The sequence below is a fragment of the Chiloscyllium plagiosum genome, chromosome 1 (genome assembly GCF_004010195.1).
Source record: "Chiloscyllium plagiosum isolate BGI_BamShark_2017 chromosome 1, ASM401019v2, whole genome shotgun sequence".
In the NCBI taxonomy this organism is placed as follows: Eukaryota; Metazoa; Chordata; class Chondrichthyes; order Orectolobiformes; family Hemiscylliidae; genus Chiloscyllium; species Chiloscyllium plagiosum.
In genome coordinates, this window is record NC_057710.1 from 115,468,878 (window position 1) to 115,484,147 (window position 15,270).

General features: G+C 38.0%; 1 protein-coding gene across 13 annotated transcripts in view; it reads right to left on the reverse strand.

Moving 5' to 3' along the window:
- LOC122551995 (prominin-1-A-like) overlaps positions 1-15,270 on the reverse strand; it is a 281,448-nt gene that overhangs the window by 118,244 nt on the left and 147,934 nt on the right. For 9 of the 13 annotated variants that reach the window (XM_043694569.1, XM_043694582.1, XM_043694560.1 and 6 more), the window contains 3 exons: positions 14,668-14,691; positions 6,326-6,543; positions 4,175-4,249 (listed from right to left, as the gene is read on the reverse strand). In XM_043694569.1, coding sequence (XP_043550504.1) covers positions 4,175-4,249; positions 6,326-6,543; positions 14,668-14,691 — 317 coding nt within the window. The remainder of the gene's footprint in view (positions 1-4,174; positions 4,250-6,325; positions 6,544-14,667; positions 14,692-15,270) is intronic. The other 4 variants (XM_043694612.1, XM_043694610.1, XM_043694585.1 and 1 more) reach the window with 1 other exon arrangement.

The window sequence follows — 15,270 nt, forward strand, 5'->3', positions numbered from 1 at the left end:
ACTATCTGTGTGGAGTTTGCACATTCTCCCTGTGTCTGCATGGGTTTCCTCTGATTGCTCCGGTTTTCTCCCACAGTCCAAAGATGTGCAGGTCAGGTGAATTAGCCATGGTAAATTGCCCATATCGTTAGATCCATTAGTCAAAGAGAAATGGGTCTGGGCAGGTTACTCTTCGGAGGGTCAGTGTGGACTTGTTGGGCTGAAGGGCCTGTTTCCAAGTTGTAGGGAATCTAATCTAATCTACCTTTTCAAGAACAGATGGTGGAGATTACAGGTAAGATCTGCACCTCCAAGTTTGAAAATCTCTGCTGGAATGCTTTCTGTTCCTTTGATTTTTCCCATTCTCCATATGTCATTCTATCACACTAGGTAGGTGTCCAAGCTAATCTTCGATGGGAAGTTGAAGGATTTCTTCAAACATGCTCATGTGGATGACTACATCAAGGTTTATGCGTTCTTTGAAATGTTCTTTCCATCAGAAGCTGATATTTTCTCTGTTCGCAAAAGGGTTCCGTCCTTACTTCGCACCAGTTTGAGGTCAAGGGTGTCAGGTCTGTATATTGCAATGGTAGCATAGAAGAAACCTGACATGTCATACTTATCACCAAAGCACTGCAACTCCTTGGCATTCTCAATTCACCATTGGTTCTTGACTTTTGTCTTGTTCTTCTTTGTAATACTGCCTTTGCTGTTTGATGGATTATCCTTGTTACCTTACTAGTGATGATGTTTATATAAGAAGAAATATTGGATGCTTGTGATTAACGGGTAACAAAAATCATTGGTGACTTTAATCTACAATGTAAACTGAAAAATTCAAATTGGCAGTAGTAGCCCAGATGAGAAATTCATAGAATGTTTTTAACATACATTCTTAGAGCAGTGTGTTTTGAAACAGGTTATATTAGACTTGATACTGTGTAATGTAACAGCATTAATTAACAACCTGAGAGGTAAGACATACTAATGTAGCAATGACCATAACCAACTTACTTATTTAGTTTGAAAGAGAAAAGATTGGGACTATGATTTGCATTTTGAGGCAAAAAAAGGACAACTGTGTGGGCAAGAAAGTGGAGTCAGCTAAAGTGAACTGAAATAGGAGGCTTGGAAGTAAATCAATAGGTACAGTCTATAGATTTTAAGAAGGTATATCAAAATATTCAGTATAAGTCTATTCTCACTATGAAAAAAAAATTGATAGGAAGGTCCCACCATCTGTGCTTAAGTAAACATATTAGTGAATGCACAAAACTTAAAGAAAAAACATATAATTGCGTGAATGAGTGGCAGATTTTATGATTCATCAGGATAAAAAGAACAGCAGTGAGTGCCCAAGAGGCTAATCAGCAAGAAAGAAATTAGAGTAGGAGAGGAAGCTAGCTAGGAATGTAAAAATGTGTTACAAAAGTTTCTACAGAAAATGATAAGACTACATAAAGTATTCTAGAGTGAGAATTCAGAGTTAATAGTAAATAATAAGGAAATGGCAAATCATATGAACAAACATTTTGCTTCTGCCTTCACTGGAAAGGATACAAAATGCATTTCAGTAATAACTGTAAATCAGGAGGTGGAAGGGTGTGTCGAACTTTGTGAAATTACAATCACAAGTGGTACTAAGCAAACTGATTGTGGTGCAGTTGCCAAATCTCCCGGTCTCGCTAAACCTGAACCTTGGGTTTTAAAAGAGGTTGTTCTTTTAATTTCCCGAATTATCTCTACTACCCTTCTTAAACAAAGGAACAACAGTGATCATTCTCTAGTCCTCTGTATCTTCTCATGTGATGAAAGAGAATTCAAAGATTTTGTACAAGGTACCAAGATTTCCAAAGACACAAAGATTTCCATAGTTCATACCTAATATTCTATTTGATAACCTTTCTCCAACATATAATTAAGAAGGTAAGTGGATTGCTATCCTTCATAACAAGAGGAATTAAACATAAAAACGGGGATGTTATGCTTGAATTTTGTTGGAGCTGCACCCATCCAAGCAACTGGGGCGTATTCCACCACATTCCTGACTTGTGCCTTGTAATGTTGGACAGATTTTTGGGAAGTCAGGAGGAGAGTTATTCGCCACAGAAATCCTACTCTTTCCTTGCCATAGTATGCAGATGGTTAGTTAGTTTAGTTTCTGGTCAATCGCAACCTGATGGTAACAATATTGACAGTAGAGGATTCACTTAAGGTGACGCTATTAAATGTCAAGGGAGAATAGTTAGACTTCCTTTTGGACTTGGACATTGCCTGACATTTGAATAGCATGAATGTTACTTGCCACTTTATCTTAGGTGTCCTGAATGTCCAGAACATTGGGCTAACAGTGAACATTTCCATTTCTAAAGAAAGGAACGTCATTGATGAAGTAGTCAAAGATAGTGCGATACAGGAACTACTGCAGTTTTATTCTGGGACTGAGATTATTAACTTCCTAGAAATAAAACTAACTTCCCCTTTATGCTAGGTGCCACTCAAATCAGTACAGAGTTTTCTACTGAGTTCTTCTAGTGTTGCTGAGCTCTGAGATGCCATAGTCTGTCAAAAGCTTCCTGAAGAAGGGCTCATGCCTGAAATGTCGATTCTCCTGCTCCTTGGATGCTGCCTAACCTGCTGCGCTTTTCCAGCAACACATTTTCAGCTCTGTCAAAAGCTGTCTTGGTATTAAGGGTAGTCACTTTTACTTGGAATTCAGCTCTTTTGTCTATGTTTGGACCATGTGCCATTTGATGATATTGCTGACAACCCTTTCTATCATTAGGTTATAGTCCAACAGGTTTAATTGGAAGCACACTAGCTTCCTTCATCAGGTGATTGTGGAGGGCTCGATCGTAACACAGAATTTATAGCAAAAATTTGCAGTGTTGTGTGATTTTTAACTTTGTACACTCCAGTCCAACACCGGCATCTCCAAATCATGCTTTCTATCATTGTATTGATGATTAATAGGGCATATACTTTGTTACTCAAATGACCAAACCTTCAACATAAATTATTCAAAACATACTTCCATAAATGAACTGCTATTTACATTTCCACCTAAATGTAGCAACTAAAATACAAGATGCAATTTTATCTTCCAACCAATATAGTTGATTTCAAATTAAAATAATATAATGAAAGTAATTTAAAAATAGTATTATATACAATATATAATCAGCTGTTTTGGATTTTATACTAATATTCAAGGGAGATGACCGGTCACAAGAAAAACCTGTAACACGATCACATTCTGTTGTTACACAGTTTCTCAAAATACAAACTAAATGTTAAGACATTGATCAAATGATATATTACACTATTTGATTCCATCCATCTACACTCGATTGAATCCTTTAATCACTAGGATTAGACATATTGGGGTAGATTTGTTCAGTTGGTTTGACAGATGGTTTGTAATGCAGAGTGATGCCAATAGTGGATTCAATTCCCACATTATCTGAGTTACCATGAAGGACTCTCCTTCTCAACCTCTCGTCTTGCCTGAGGCTTGGTGACCCTCAGGTTAAACCACCCCCGAGAGAGCAGCGCAATAGTCCAGCAGGTTTACGGTGACTTTATTAGGTATTTGAATACTCCATCTCGCTTCTGTTTCATTTTTCATTCATCCAGCAATTGAAGTATTCAAATAACATAGTTTAACAGCTTTTTATCGGGCTATATTTCACACCTTCCTAAGAATACTAAACACAGCGACATATTATATACATTTAACACATGCACAAGTACATGGAGCTTAGATTTCAATGCCTGCAGATTTCAACATCACAAACTGTCTTTCACTAATCCCGACTTGTTGCTATTACTTTGATATCTCTGTCATTTGTGCTTTTTTGTAAATGTTTTCCTCTGCCAATCAGGACTGTTTCCAAATTCATGTGCAGCAAGTTTCCTTGAAGAAATGGCAAGTCACCTGAGAGGACTATTGTTCATCTTCACAACAAAAACGTAAAAAAGCAATACATAATTTTTGTAATATAAGATTGGTCTTCAGGACATTAAATCTGGCTCAAAATAGAGATTACTTAATTGACAGAATCTGTCATATAGAATGCAAGTGGTATTAATCAACATTTCAGATAGTATCAAAAGTAACAGCACAATACTGTGGAAAACATGACATAATGTAATGGCAATTTTAAAAGTTATAAGTGAAAAGAGCATTGTTTACCTTCTGAATCAAGTCTTCATAATCAATTTTCTGCACATCATTCACTTTCTTGAGTTCAGAATCAACATCTTTTAACTGAAGTATTGAAAAACAAATGTTCAGGTGGCTTATAAAAGGCCTAGTTGTTGCAATTGTATGGCAGCAAAACTGTCAGAGCTTGCCGTGAGTACAACTGTAAAACCAATAGCTACTTCTAGTTTTTGCACAGACACGGTTAAATGTGAAAATCTAGAAACTGCCATTGAAAGGTGCAACAGTGCAGACACAGCTGATGGTGATGCTTTGAAAGTGTTCAAATTGATGGGCACTTTTATGTGTATACTATTAATCTCGCTGTAAAAACAATTGAAAAAGTTATACATCACCGAATGAGGGTTAACTATATTTTTAATGGCTTATTACATTTCCAATTACAGCTGAACAATCTCTCTCACACCGAAAAGCTAATGTGGAATCTCAATTTTTTCCATTAGGATGAAGAAATTAATTCAACAGATTCTAAGAATGATTTTAGTTATTTAATATTTCAGCTTCTCCCCGAGCATGAGCACCATTGAATCTTTATTTTGCTGTCTTGTAATGTAATTTAGAAAAACTGAAGAATAGCGAATGTTTTTACTTTGAATAATTCTCACAGATAGCAAATCACAATGTAACTGTTGCTTCAACTAGTTGATTACTTCACTCTTTATGGGAGTTAGAATACTTTGAGCTAGCCCTGGAGTCAAATCATAATTTTAAAAGTTAAACCCATGCCTTAGCAATTTTTGTCATAAACTTCATAGTAAATACTGTCGCTTTGGCACCAATACAACAGTCACTCCAATTGATGCTATATAATCAGAAAGCCCAATAAAATGCTGTGGAGAAAGATAATTCAATTGTTTCATTTCCATTTAAAAAACAACTGTTCATAATATTTTGTAATGCAAACATTCTGGACCAAATTAAAATTAATTTTAAACAATACTCAGTGTTGCCAACTGTAATTTCATTACAATTTGGATTAAGATGGAGAATATTATATAGACTACAGCAACTTTCATCCTTAAATAGACCGTAGGTGCTCACTTCTAATTCCAATGATTTGTGTTGCTCATTTGTTTTCCTTCACTTCATGAACTGAATTTGGAGATTAAGAATGTAATATATAAAAAAAGTAATTTTCAGCAACATTTATAAAAATTATTTCCAGGAGTCACAACACTATAATTGATTTTCTCAGTTTGGAACTTCTGATAAGTCGTTTTGCTTATGTCAAGTTAATAAATGTCCAAACTACAAAAAGTATGACTCTGAACTCTTAAATAGTATAAACAACGTAAAAAGGCAAATTAAGTTATAAACTACAATATGAATAAGTTATTGGGTGGTGATGCCTTACTTGACATGATTTTGGTTTAACATAGGTAAATTAATAGGGCTTATAATCTCATTGAGAAACGTGAAATTAATTTCAACATTGTTTTCTTTGTGATGCACAGTCCCTCTAATTTCTGACCTATCAACTTACAGCCCCACATTGTCAGCTTTTAACAGACGCCAAACTGTTTGTAATCGAACTTCATTATTAAATATTATTTGGGCTTTGGAACAAAGACTTAAGAATCAGGCAGTCTTTATCTTGCTGTGTGACTTTTCTGTGAACATGTTGGTCAATCAAGATGAGATTGTGATTCAGCATTTTACAAAGCACTTGTGGGAATAAAGTTCCCATCATCTGTGTTGTGAGTGTCTGTAGACTCACCATCTCAATGCTGATTGGCCTGAGCATGCAGGAAGCCAATACATCATGGAATGAGCGGTGAATTTAAGTTAAAATAACAGCTGCTTTTCTGCTGTAAGGAGGATCTAAACTCGCATTTTCACAAATCTGGAGCTTTTTAAAGGAATGTAGGTGGTGAGGTGTGAAAAACACTTTTATATTTTGTTCAGGTTTGCCCTGGAGCTCAGGTTTGCTTCCAAAATTATTTTATATTAATTCTGCAATGTTAAATGTAATGTTTCTGCTAAGGAAGACCTTACAGAACACAATTCCAGTTTTAATATTGGTTCCTTTAGAAACCTATATTTTACCAAAAGCCATAAATTTCAGGAATGCAAACACAACTTTAAGCAAGGACTTAATGTACTCTATAAATTATGCCTTACCTGACTAAAGTTTGCATTAATATTGAGATAGCCCAGTGAATCCCTTATGTTGTCACAGTGTGCAACAGCATCAGGTACTTTACAAGCTGCATCATTCAATGTGTTGTTGAGACTTGTTCGCACATCAGTCAAGTTTGCCTGAAGTTTGCGAGTTGCATTATCTAATGTTCGACGTGAGGCTGCCACCTTTTCTAAAACTTCCTTGGTATTTTTGATGGCTGAAGATATAAAGGATTAATCAAAAATTCTCATTTGCTATTCAATACAAACCTTATTTTGGATGTCAGCTGGTTGGATAGAATTCAGCACATTTCAACTTTGCATTCAGCAAATCCTTCTCAGATTGAAAATAATATGGAGGTTGTACTTATTTGAAGTTATTTCAAAAATTCAAAGTAACCTTCTTTACTGCACATATTCAACAAATAATTAAGACTAATTATTTGTATCACTCTTTTTGCCTTTGTCTCAGCTCATCTATTACTCAAACTCCAGTGTAATTTAACCTCTAAGCTTGATAATTCAATTGATCTTCTAGTCAACCTCTTATTTTCTACTTGCCATAAACTGGAACTCATCCAAAACTCTGCTTCTCATAGCCTCATTCGCATCAAATCCTGTGAAATATTACTCTTGTGCTTCATGACTACTGTGACACCCACTCTGCAAACACCCTGATCTTAAAATTCTTATCTTTCTCTTCAAAAGCTTCCATGGGCTCACTGCTCTCTGTCTCGGCAAACTCTTCTATCCTGCAATGCTTATATTTTTAAATTATTCATTCACAGGATATGGGAATCGCCGGCTGGGCAGGCACTCATTGCCCATCCCTTGTTGCTTGAGAAGGTGATGATGAACAAGCTTCTTGAACCACAGCAGTCCATTTGGTGTAGGTAAATTCACAATGCTATTAGGAAGACAGTTCCAGGACTTTGACCCAATGACCATGGGGAATAGTGATATATTTCCAAGTCTAGATGGTGAACTAGAAAGGAACTTTAGAATTAGACTTTGCTGTCACGTGTACTCAAGTACAGGGATAAAAGAGAACAGTGAAAAGTGTACAAAGTCAGCATTACTGGTGCTATCTTAGGTACATATGTACCTAGGTACAAAATCTTAGATACAACGTAGAAAAAACAAAGTTACAAATTCAATATTACAGTCTTTCTTAAACGCTTTGCTATGCTGAACTTGCAATCCCCATAACAGTTGTATTTCCTCTGCGCTGGGCTCCTTTACCACGATAGGCTTGCTCTCCCCATGGTGACTCGATCTCTTTTGCCCTGGGCTCCTCTACCACAATGGGCTTGCTCTCCCCATGGTGGCTCGATCTCCTCCCCACTCAACGTCACCACAAATGCAATGAGACCCTTGGCTGCCTGTTCACGCTACTGCCTTGGGCTGCCTGTTCTTGCTGCCTCCTTTGATTGCCTGTTCTTGCCACCACCACAGATACCGAGGGGCCTCCCGAGCCGTCACACTGGCTCAATCTCCTCCGCACTACATAAACACGCTCTCCACAGAAGGTAAGTAAGTTAACTTGCAGGTGGTGAGTTCCCAAGTATCATAGAAACACAGAAATGTAGAAGATAAGAGTAAGAGAAAACCATTTGCCCCCTCAAGCTCGCTCCATCATTCAACATGAGTATGGCTGATTATCAAGCTCAATACCCTAATCCCACCTGCCCTATATGTTCCTTGATCACTGTAGCACTAGAGTGATATCCACCTCTTTCTTGAGAATTATTAGCTGCCCTTGTCCATCTAGATGGTAGTCATTGTGGATTTGGAAGGTGCTGTCTAATGAGCTTTGGTGAACTTCTGCATCTTGGAGATGGTGCACACTGCTGCTAATGAGTATCGGTGGTGGAGGACTGATGGTTTGTGAAAGTGGTGTCAATCAAGCAAACTTGTTTGACCTGGATGGTGATGAGACTCATGAGTACTATCGTAGCTGCACTCCTTCAGGTAATTGGGGAATAGAATCACAGAATCGCTACAGTACAGAAAGAGGCCATTCAGTCCAAGATGTCTACATTCCCCCTCTGAAGAGCATCCACCCAAGGCCCGTCCCCTATCCCAAAATCCTGCATTTCACTCGGGTAATCCATCTATTCAGCACATACTTGGAGATGATGGATAATTTAGCGTGGCCAATCTAGCCAATTTGCACATCTTTGGACTACGGAGGAAACCGGCGCAACCAGAGGAAACCTGCACAGATGCAGGGAGAACATGCAAACTCCATATAGACAGTCACCCCGGCTGCAATCGATACCTGGCCCCGGTGCCTTGAGGCCAAGATTGTGGAGCTTACAGTCAAAACGTCGATTCTCCTGCTCCTCAGATGTTGCCTGATCAGCTTTGCTTTTGCAGCACCACACTCTTCAATTTTGATGTCCAGCATCTGCAGTCCTCAATTTCACCTCCCAGGTGCTGTTGGGCTAACCACTGAACCACTAATGCTGTATTTCAACACATTCTTGACTATGTCTTGTAGACAGGCTTCGGACATTCAAAGTGAGTTACCAACTGCAAGATTCCTAGCCTCTGACATGCTCTTGTAGCCGTAGTGCCTGTTATGACTACTTCAGTTCAGTTTCTGATCAATAGCAACCCTCAGGATGTTGCTGGTGGGAGATTCAATGATGGTTGTGGAATTGAACATCAAGATTTTCTCTTGTTGCAGATGATGTTTGTCTGACACCTTTGTGGCTCAAACGTTATTTGCCACTTTTCAGATCAAGCCTGGAAATTGGCCAGGTCTTGCTGCATCTGGGCATGGACTGAGGAATCACGAATTGTGCTGAACTTTGTGTAGTAATCAGTGAATATCCCCTCTTCTGATTTTATGATGGAGGGTTGGTCATCAATGAAACAATTGAAGATGGGTGGACAAAGGTCATTACCCTGAAGAACTCCTGTTGAGATGTCTTCGAGCTGAAATGACTGACGTCCAACCACAGCCAAGATCTTTTTTTCTGCTCGGTATGACTCCAATCAACAGAGAAGTTTCTCCTGATTCTCACCGATTCCATCGGAAGTCAGATGACACCAGGTTAAAGTCAAACAGATTTATTTGAAATCACACTTTGAATTTTCACCTGATGAAGGGGCAACACTCCGAAAGCTTATGATTTCAAATAAATTTGTTGGACTATAATGGTATCATCTGATTTCTGACCTTGTCCACCCCAGTCCAATACAAGCACCTCCACATCATTCCCATTGGTTTCAGTATTGCTAGAACTCCTTGATGTCACACACGATGAAATGTGGCTTTGGTGTCAAGGACAGTTCATCTCACCTCACCTCTGGAATTCAGCTCTTTTGTCCATGTTTGAACCAAGGCTGTAATGAGGTCATCAGTTGAGTAGCCCTGGCAGAACTCAAACTGGGCATCACTGAAAGGACCTGCTTAATAGCACTGTTGATGACACCTTCTATCACTTTGCTGATGATCAAGAATAGACTGGGGTTGGATTTGTCCTGTTCTGTATGTACAGGACATACCTGGGTAATTTCTCATATGTTGGGTAGATGTCAGTATTGCAGCTGTACTGGAATAGCTTGGCTAGGGTTTAGCAAGTGCTGGACCACAGATTCTTAAGACATAAGAGCAGAAATAAGCCTTTCAGCCAACTGAGTCTGCTCCACCATTCAATGAAATCATGGCTGATCTGATTACGCTCAAATCACTGTTCCCAATCTTCCCCCATATCCTTTGATTTCTTTAGCCTCAAGTGCTATATTCAATTCCTTCTTGAAATCACAGTATTTTGGCCTCGACTGTAATCTATCTAACTAATTTTAATACCAAAGTGGTTAACCTCATATTTATTCACATTATACTTCATCTGCCAATGCAGTTGCCCTCTCACTTTGCTTGTCTAAATCACACTGAAGCATCTCTGTATCTTCCTTACTGCTTGTCCTTCTACAAAGCTTTGTGTGATCTGCAAGATTTGGAATTATTACATTTAGTTTTCTCATTTAAATTATGAATATATATTGTGAATAGCTGGGGTCCATCAATTATCCCTATGGTACCCTACTAATCACTGCCTGCCATTCAGAAAAAGATTCCTTTATTCCCACTCTTTGTTTCCTGACTGCCAATCAGTTTTCTATCTCAATACACTGCCCCAATCCCATGTGTTTTAATTTTATGTCTTAATCTCTTATGTGGGACTGTGTAGAAAATCTTATGAAAGTCCAAATATACCCCATCCATTTGGCCTTTCCAACCATACCTGTTACATCCTTGAAGAATTCCAGTCGATTTATCAAGCATGATATCTCTTTCATAAATCCATGCTGTCTCTATTTGATCCTGCCACTGTTTTATAAATACTCTGCTATTAAAATAGGTCCACAGTGCCACAGCAATGCCCAATCTTGAGTTGTTTAAAGTCTATCCCGTTTAACACAGTGGTAGTGCCATACAACAAGATGGAAGGTATTCTCAACATGAAGATGGGACTTTGTCTCCACAAGCACTGTGTGGTGGTCACTCTCACCTATACTGCCATGGACAGATGCATCAGCAACAGTCAATCTTGTGAGGATGAAGTCAAGTATGCTTTTCTCTCTTGTTGGTTCCCTCATCACCTCATGTGAATTGGTGTCTAACACTGTTTAAAATGCTCCCACCAAGTATCTCAAAATGCTTCAATATGTTAAATACTCTACATAAGTGCAGATTGATGTTGTAATGCCCTCTTTGTAAATGGTGGAGTGTGGCTGTTATCTTCTAGATAGGTCACATCCACTTTCAAGTTTCATTTCTAGCAGAACATATTCTCAAAACATTGTGGATCCAGAACCACCATAATTTCAGAGCATTCCTCTAGTTTTTGACTCTACTTATTGCAACACTGCATGCACTTTCAGGCACAGAATCTTCGTACCTCCCAAAAATCCAAGAAAACTGTAATCAACATAATGGTTGGAGTCATACATGGCACACAGGATGATGGTTGTATTTGCTGGATGTCAGTCATCTCAGTTCCAGGATATCTGTGCAGGAGTTCCGCAGGATAGTGCCTTAGACCCAATTATCTTCAGTTGCTTCATCAATAACCTTCCCTCCATCACAAGATCAGAACTGGGGATGTTCACTGATTACTGCAAATATTCAGCACCACTCACGACTCCTCAATTATTGAAGCAGTCAATGTTCAAATGCAAAAAGATCTGGACAATATCCAGGCTTGAGCTAAAATGGGACATGTAATATTCATGCTACACAAAGGAGAAATTCTCTTGTTCCTCGGATGCTGCTTGACCAGCTGTGCTTTTCCACCACCACACATTTTGTGCCACACAAAGGCCGGCCAATGACCATCTCCAATAAGAGACAATCTAACCACCACTTCTTGACATTCAATGGCTTTACAATCACTGAATTCCTCACTGGGAATTACCATAGACCAGAAACTGAACCTGATTTGCTACATAAATGCAGTAGCTAAAAGAGCAGGTCAGAGACGAGGAATACTGCAGAGAGTAACTCACCTCCTAATTTCCCAAAACATGTTCACCATCTACAAGGCTTAAGCCAGAAGTATGATGGAATACTCCCCATTTGCTTAGATGGGTGCAGCTCTGAAAATACTCGAGAAGCTTGACAACATCCAGGACAAAGCAGCTCACTTGATCAGCATCACATCAAACAAACATCAATTCTCTCCATCATCAATTCTTTCCATCATCAGTGCTTAGCAGCAGCATATGCTATCTACAGGATGCACTGGAGAAATTAGCTACCTTTAGACAGATCCTTAGACAGCATTTTCTAAACCATGGCTACTTCCACAAGTGATGCAGACACATGGATAACACCACCACCTGCAAGTTCTCCTCCAAGCCACTTACCCCCCTGACTTGGAAATATATTGTTGTTCCTTCATTGTCGCTGTGTCAAAATTCTGGAATTCCCTCTCTAATGGCATTCACTTACAGCACATGGACTGCAGCAGTTCAAGAAGGCTGCTCAACACCCCCATTTCAAGGGTAATCAGGTATGGACAATAAATGGTGGCACAACCAGTGGCTCCCACATCCATTGAGTGAATAAAAAAATCTTAAAAATAAACAAATCTAATGATGCTCCAAATCACAGTAGCTGCTTTACAACTTAGCTTAATCACAGATATAAAACAGGCTTAACATCCAGTCTAAACTAGCCTCCAAGAAAACCAGTAACATTACACTGCTGTAGGACATAACTAAAAGCTGACCATTATTCAACAGGTTCTAATTTTCAAAAGATATTGCTGTTGCTTGAAGAGTAACTTTAGTAAATGCCTCAAATATACATAAGAGAGGTTAATTCATTCTAAATAAATCTAACATGTTTATTTGCATCACATTCTGAGGGAAAAATAAAAATAAAATATTTAAATATCAGTAACAGCTTACTGCTCATTGGGTAAGCCTAGTGTTTCTCTGCTATTAGTATCTTGACTTTCTTTTACTTCTTGTAAAGTGCACATTCATTTGGTACAGTGTGAAAGATATGATAATTAGGGAAAGTGATTAGTTTTGATACAAAATCCACATTTACTACATGTGATGTGATGGAGTGTTTTACTGGAAACATTCAAAAAGCTGATTGTAGTCAGCACACCTAGCAGCTTAGGTTTGTGTAATATTTAAAAAGAAACTAAGTAATTCACAGGCGTGTCATCAACCAAAAATTGACTCCAAGCCAAATGAAGAGACATTAGAACAGAACTTCATGAAAATGGAATTTTCAGAACACATTAAATGAAAGGTGAGATGTTAAAATGCAGTGGTTTAGGGATGGCATTCCAAGGAGTACCTGGGCAGCTGAAAGCATAGATGGGTGAAGGAAGTGAGGAATGCACAAAAGTCAACAGGTAGAGGAATGAAGAATAATGGGTGGGTTATAGGGAATATAAGGGTTGGAGATAAGTCATCGTGAGGCCATGAAGGTATTTGAAAGAGTTAAGAGTTTTAAAATCAAAGTCAGTAAATGGAATTTGCTGCAAATTAGGATACAAGCACTAGACCTTTAGAAAACTTTAAATTTGTGTCAGCATATGGGAGGCCACCCAGGAGCACACTGGGGTAGTTGAGTGTGGAAGCAACAAAAGCACAAAGGGCTGCAGAGACAATTCACTGTGACAAAGGCAGAGTTGGTGAACTAGGTGAAAGTACACAGTCCTTTTCATGGAGATGAAATAATATCTGTAGTTCAGCTCAGAATTAATGAGGATATCGAGTTGGAAACAACTTGAAACTGTTACCAGGAAAGGTGATGTAATCAGTGGTGAGGGTACAACATTTGTGATGGAGGCTATAAACGATGTTTGCAGTCTTTTGAATATTGAACTATCAGAAATTTCAGGACATCTGCTATAACGGGGTAAACGATTGTCGCAGTATCTTAATAAGAGCAAAATGTTGGAGAATGAGGAGAAGGGAGAATGGCATCATTTGAAGAAATGCCACTTTATTGAGACCTGGCTTCAAAGGCAGGACAATTGTCTTTGGTATTTCAGGATTTATTCAGATTTTATTGTGGAGGAAATCTTTTGTCCATTGAAAGCTGCATTCCTCAAAGACTTTTAGAAGAATTTAAGATTTTTTTAAACACAAAAGAATCCACTTTTCAGGACACAAGATTTATTCCAAATTAAGTAATCTGCAATTAATTAAAAAACAATTAAGCATTTTCATAACAATTTTGAGTAACAGTGACATGCATTGTGTGGTTTTGTCAGAAGCTGTAGAAATCGTTCACTGTACCAATCCAAGGAAAATAAACTGATTCTCAGCTCTAAATTACTCACTACCTGCATATTTTTAAAATGAAAAGTACCTGGACAATAACATTCGTTGGTATGAAATAAAACACAAAACTTCAATGTTTTAGGAGTGAATTTCCAGACTATTTCTCTCAAGCATCTCTTATACATTTTTCAATTACAATAAAAAACTGAACACAATTCTGTTCATTTTACTTGAATTTCATCTGCTTGTAATTGGCTTATCGAGAATTCTCATTATTTTTAGACATTTGGTGGACCATTTTTGAATGGTCAAAGAGCTGCTACAACCAAGAACAACAATTTTAGCATCAGAAAGCATTTCTTTTAAACATTAAACATGAAGTCTCAATTACTGTATGGATTTAGTGTAAACAAAGAATATTCAAGCAAAAGATTTAAATCTATTTCTAGTCAAGGGGTAAAATTCACAGCAAAGTCAACTACAACAATTACTTACAGATTCAAACCAACAACAGAAAGTAACAGATGACCAAAAACACACAAGTGCACAAAACTTCACACATTTGAAGTTCTTGTTACCTTTGATAGCCCTGTCCACTGTGACTTTAAGGCAAAGGGAAAACAAAATGAAGCAAAGAAAAATGACAACAGAAAGTAGACTAGAAGCGGGATTAGGCTTCACCTAAGAGTTTTTGAATGCCTTAGATTTTCCAGCCTTTGCACTCTAAATATTTCAACAGTGTTAAATAGAGGCATGAAGAATAAGTTTTTCATTTTGCACTCATCAGGGCTGAAACACCCGGGGAAAATGACTCTAGAAAGGAAGCAACAGTTTGTACAGCATGAGAAGAGGGCATTGGTCAATTGGACAATGATTGTCATGGATATGCAGTATATACTATTAGTTGTCATTATCAACTGATTACAATCAAAACAGGAAAATTAATTATGTATAATTGGTCATTTACTCTATACAAAATCTCCAAGACCTTGACATATTCGTTTGACCTGCAAAGAACAGGGTCCTGTGTGTAATTAATTGCAGCTTCTAGCATGCGCAACACCAGAAACCCGATTAATTTACAGTTGATTTCCAGAGTAATGTTAAGCACAGTCAGCATTACTTGTTTATATATATATATTTAAGTCTTCCCTTCTTAAAATTGTGAGACCATGTGGGGA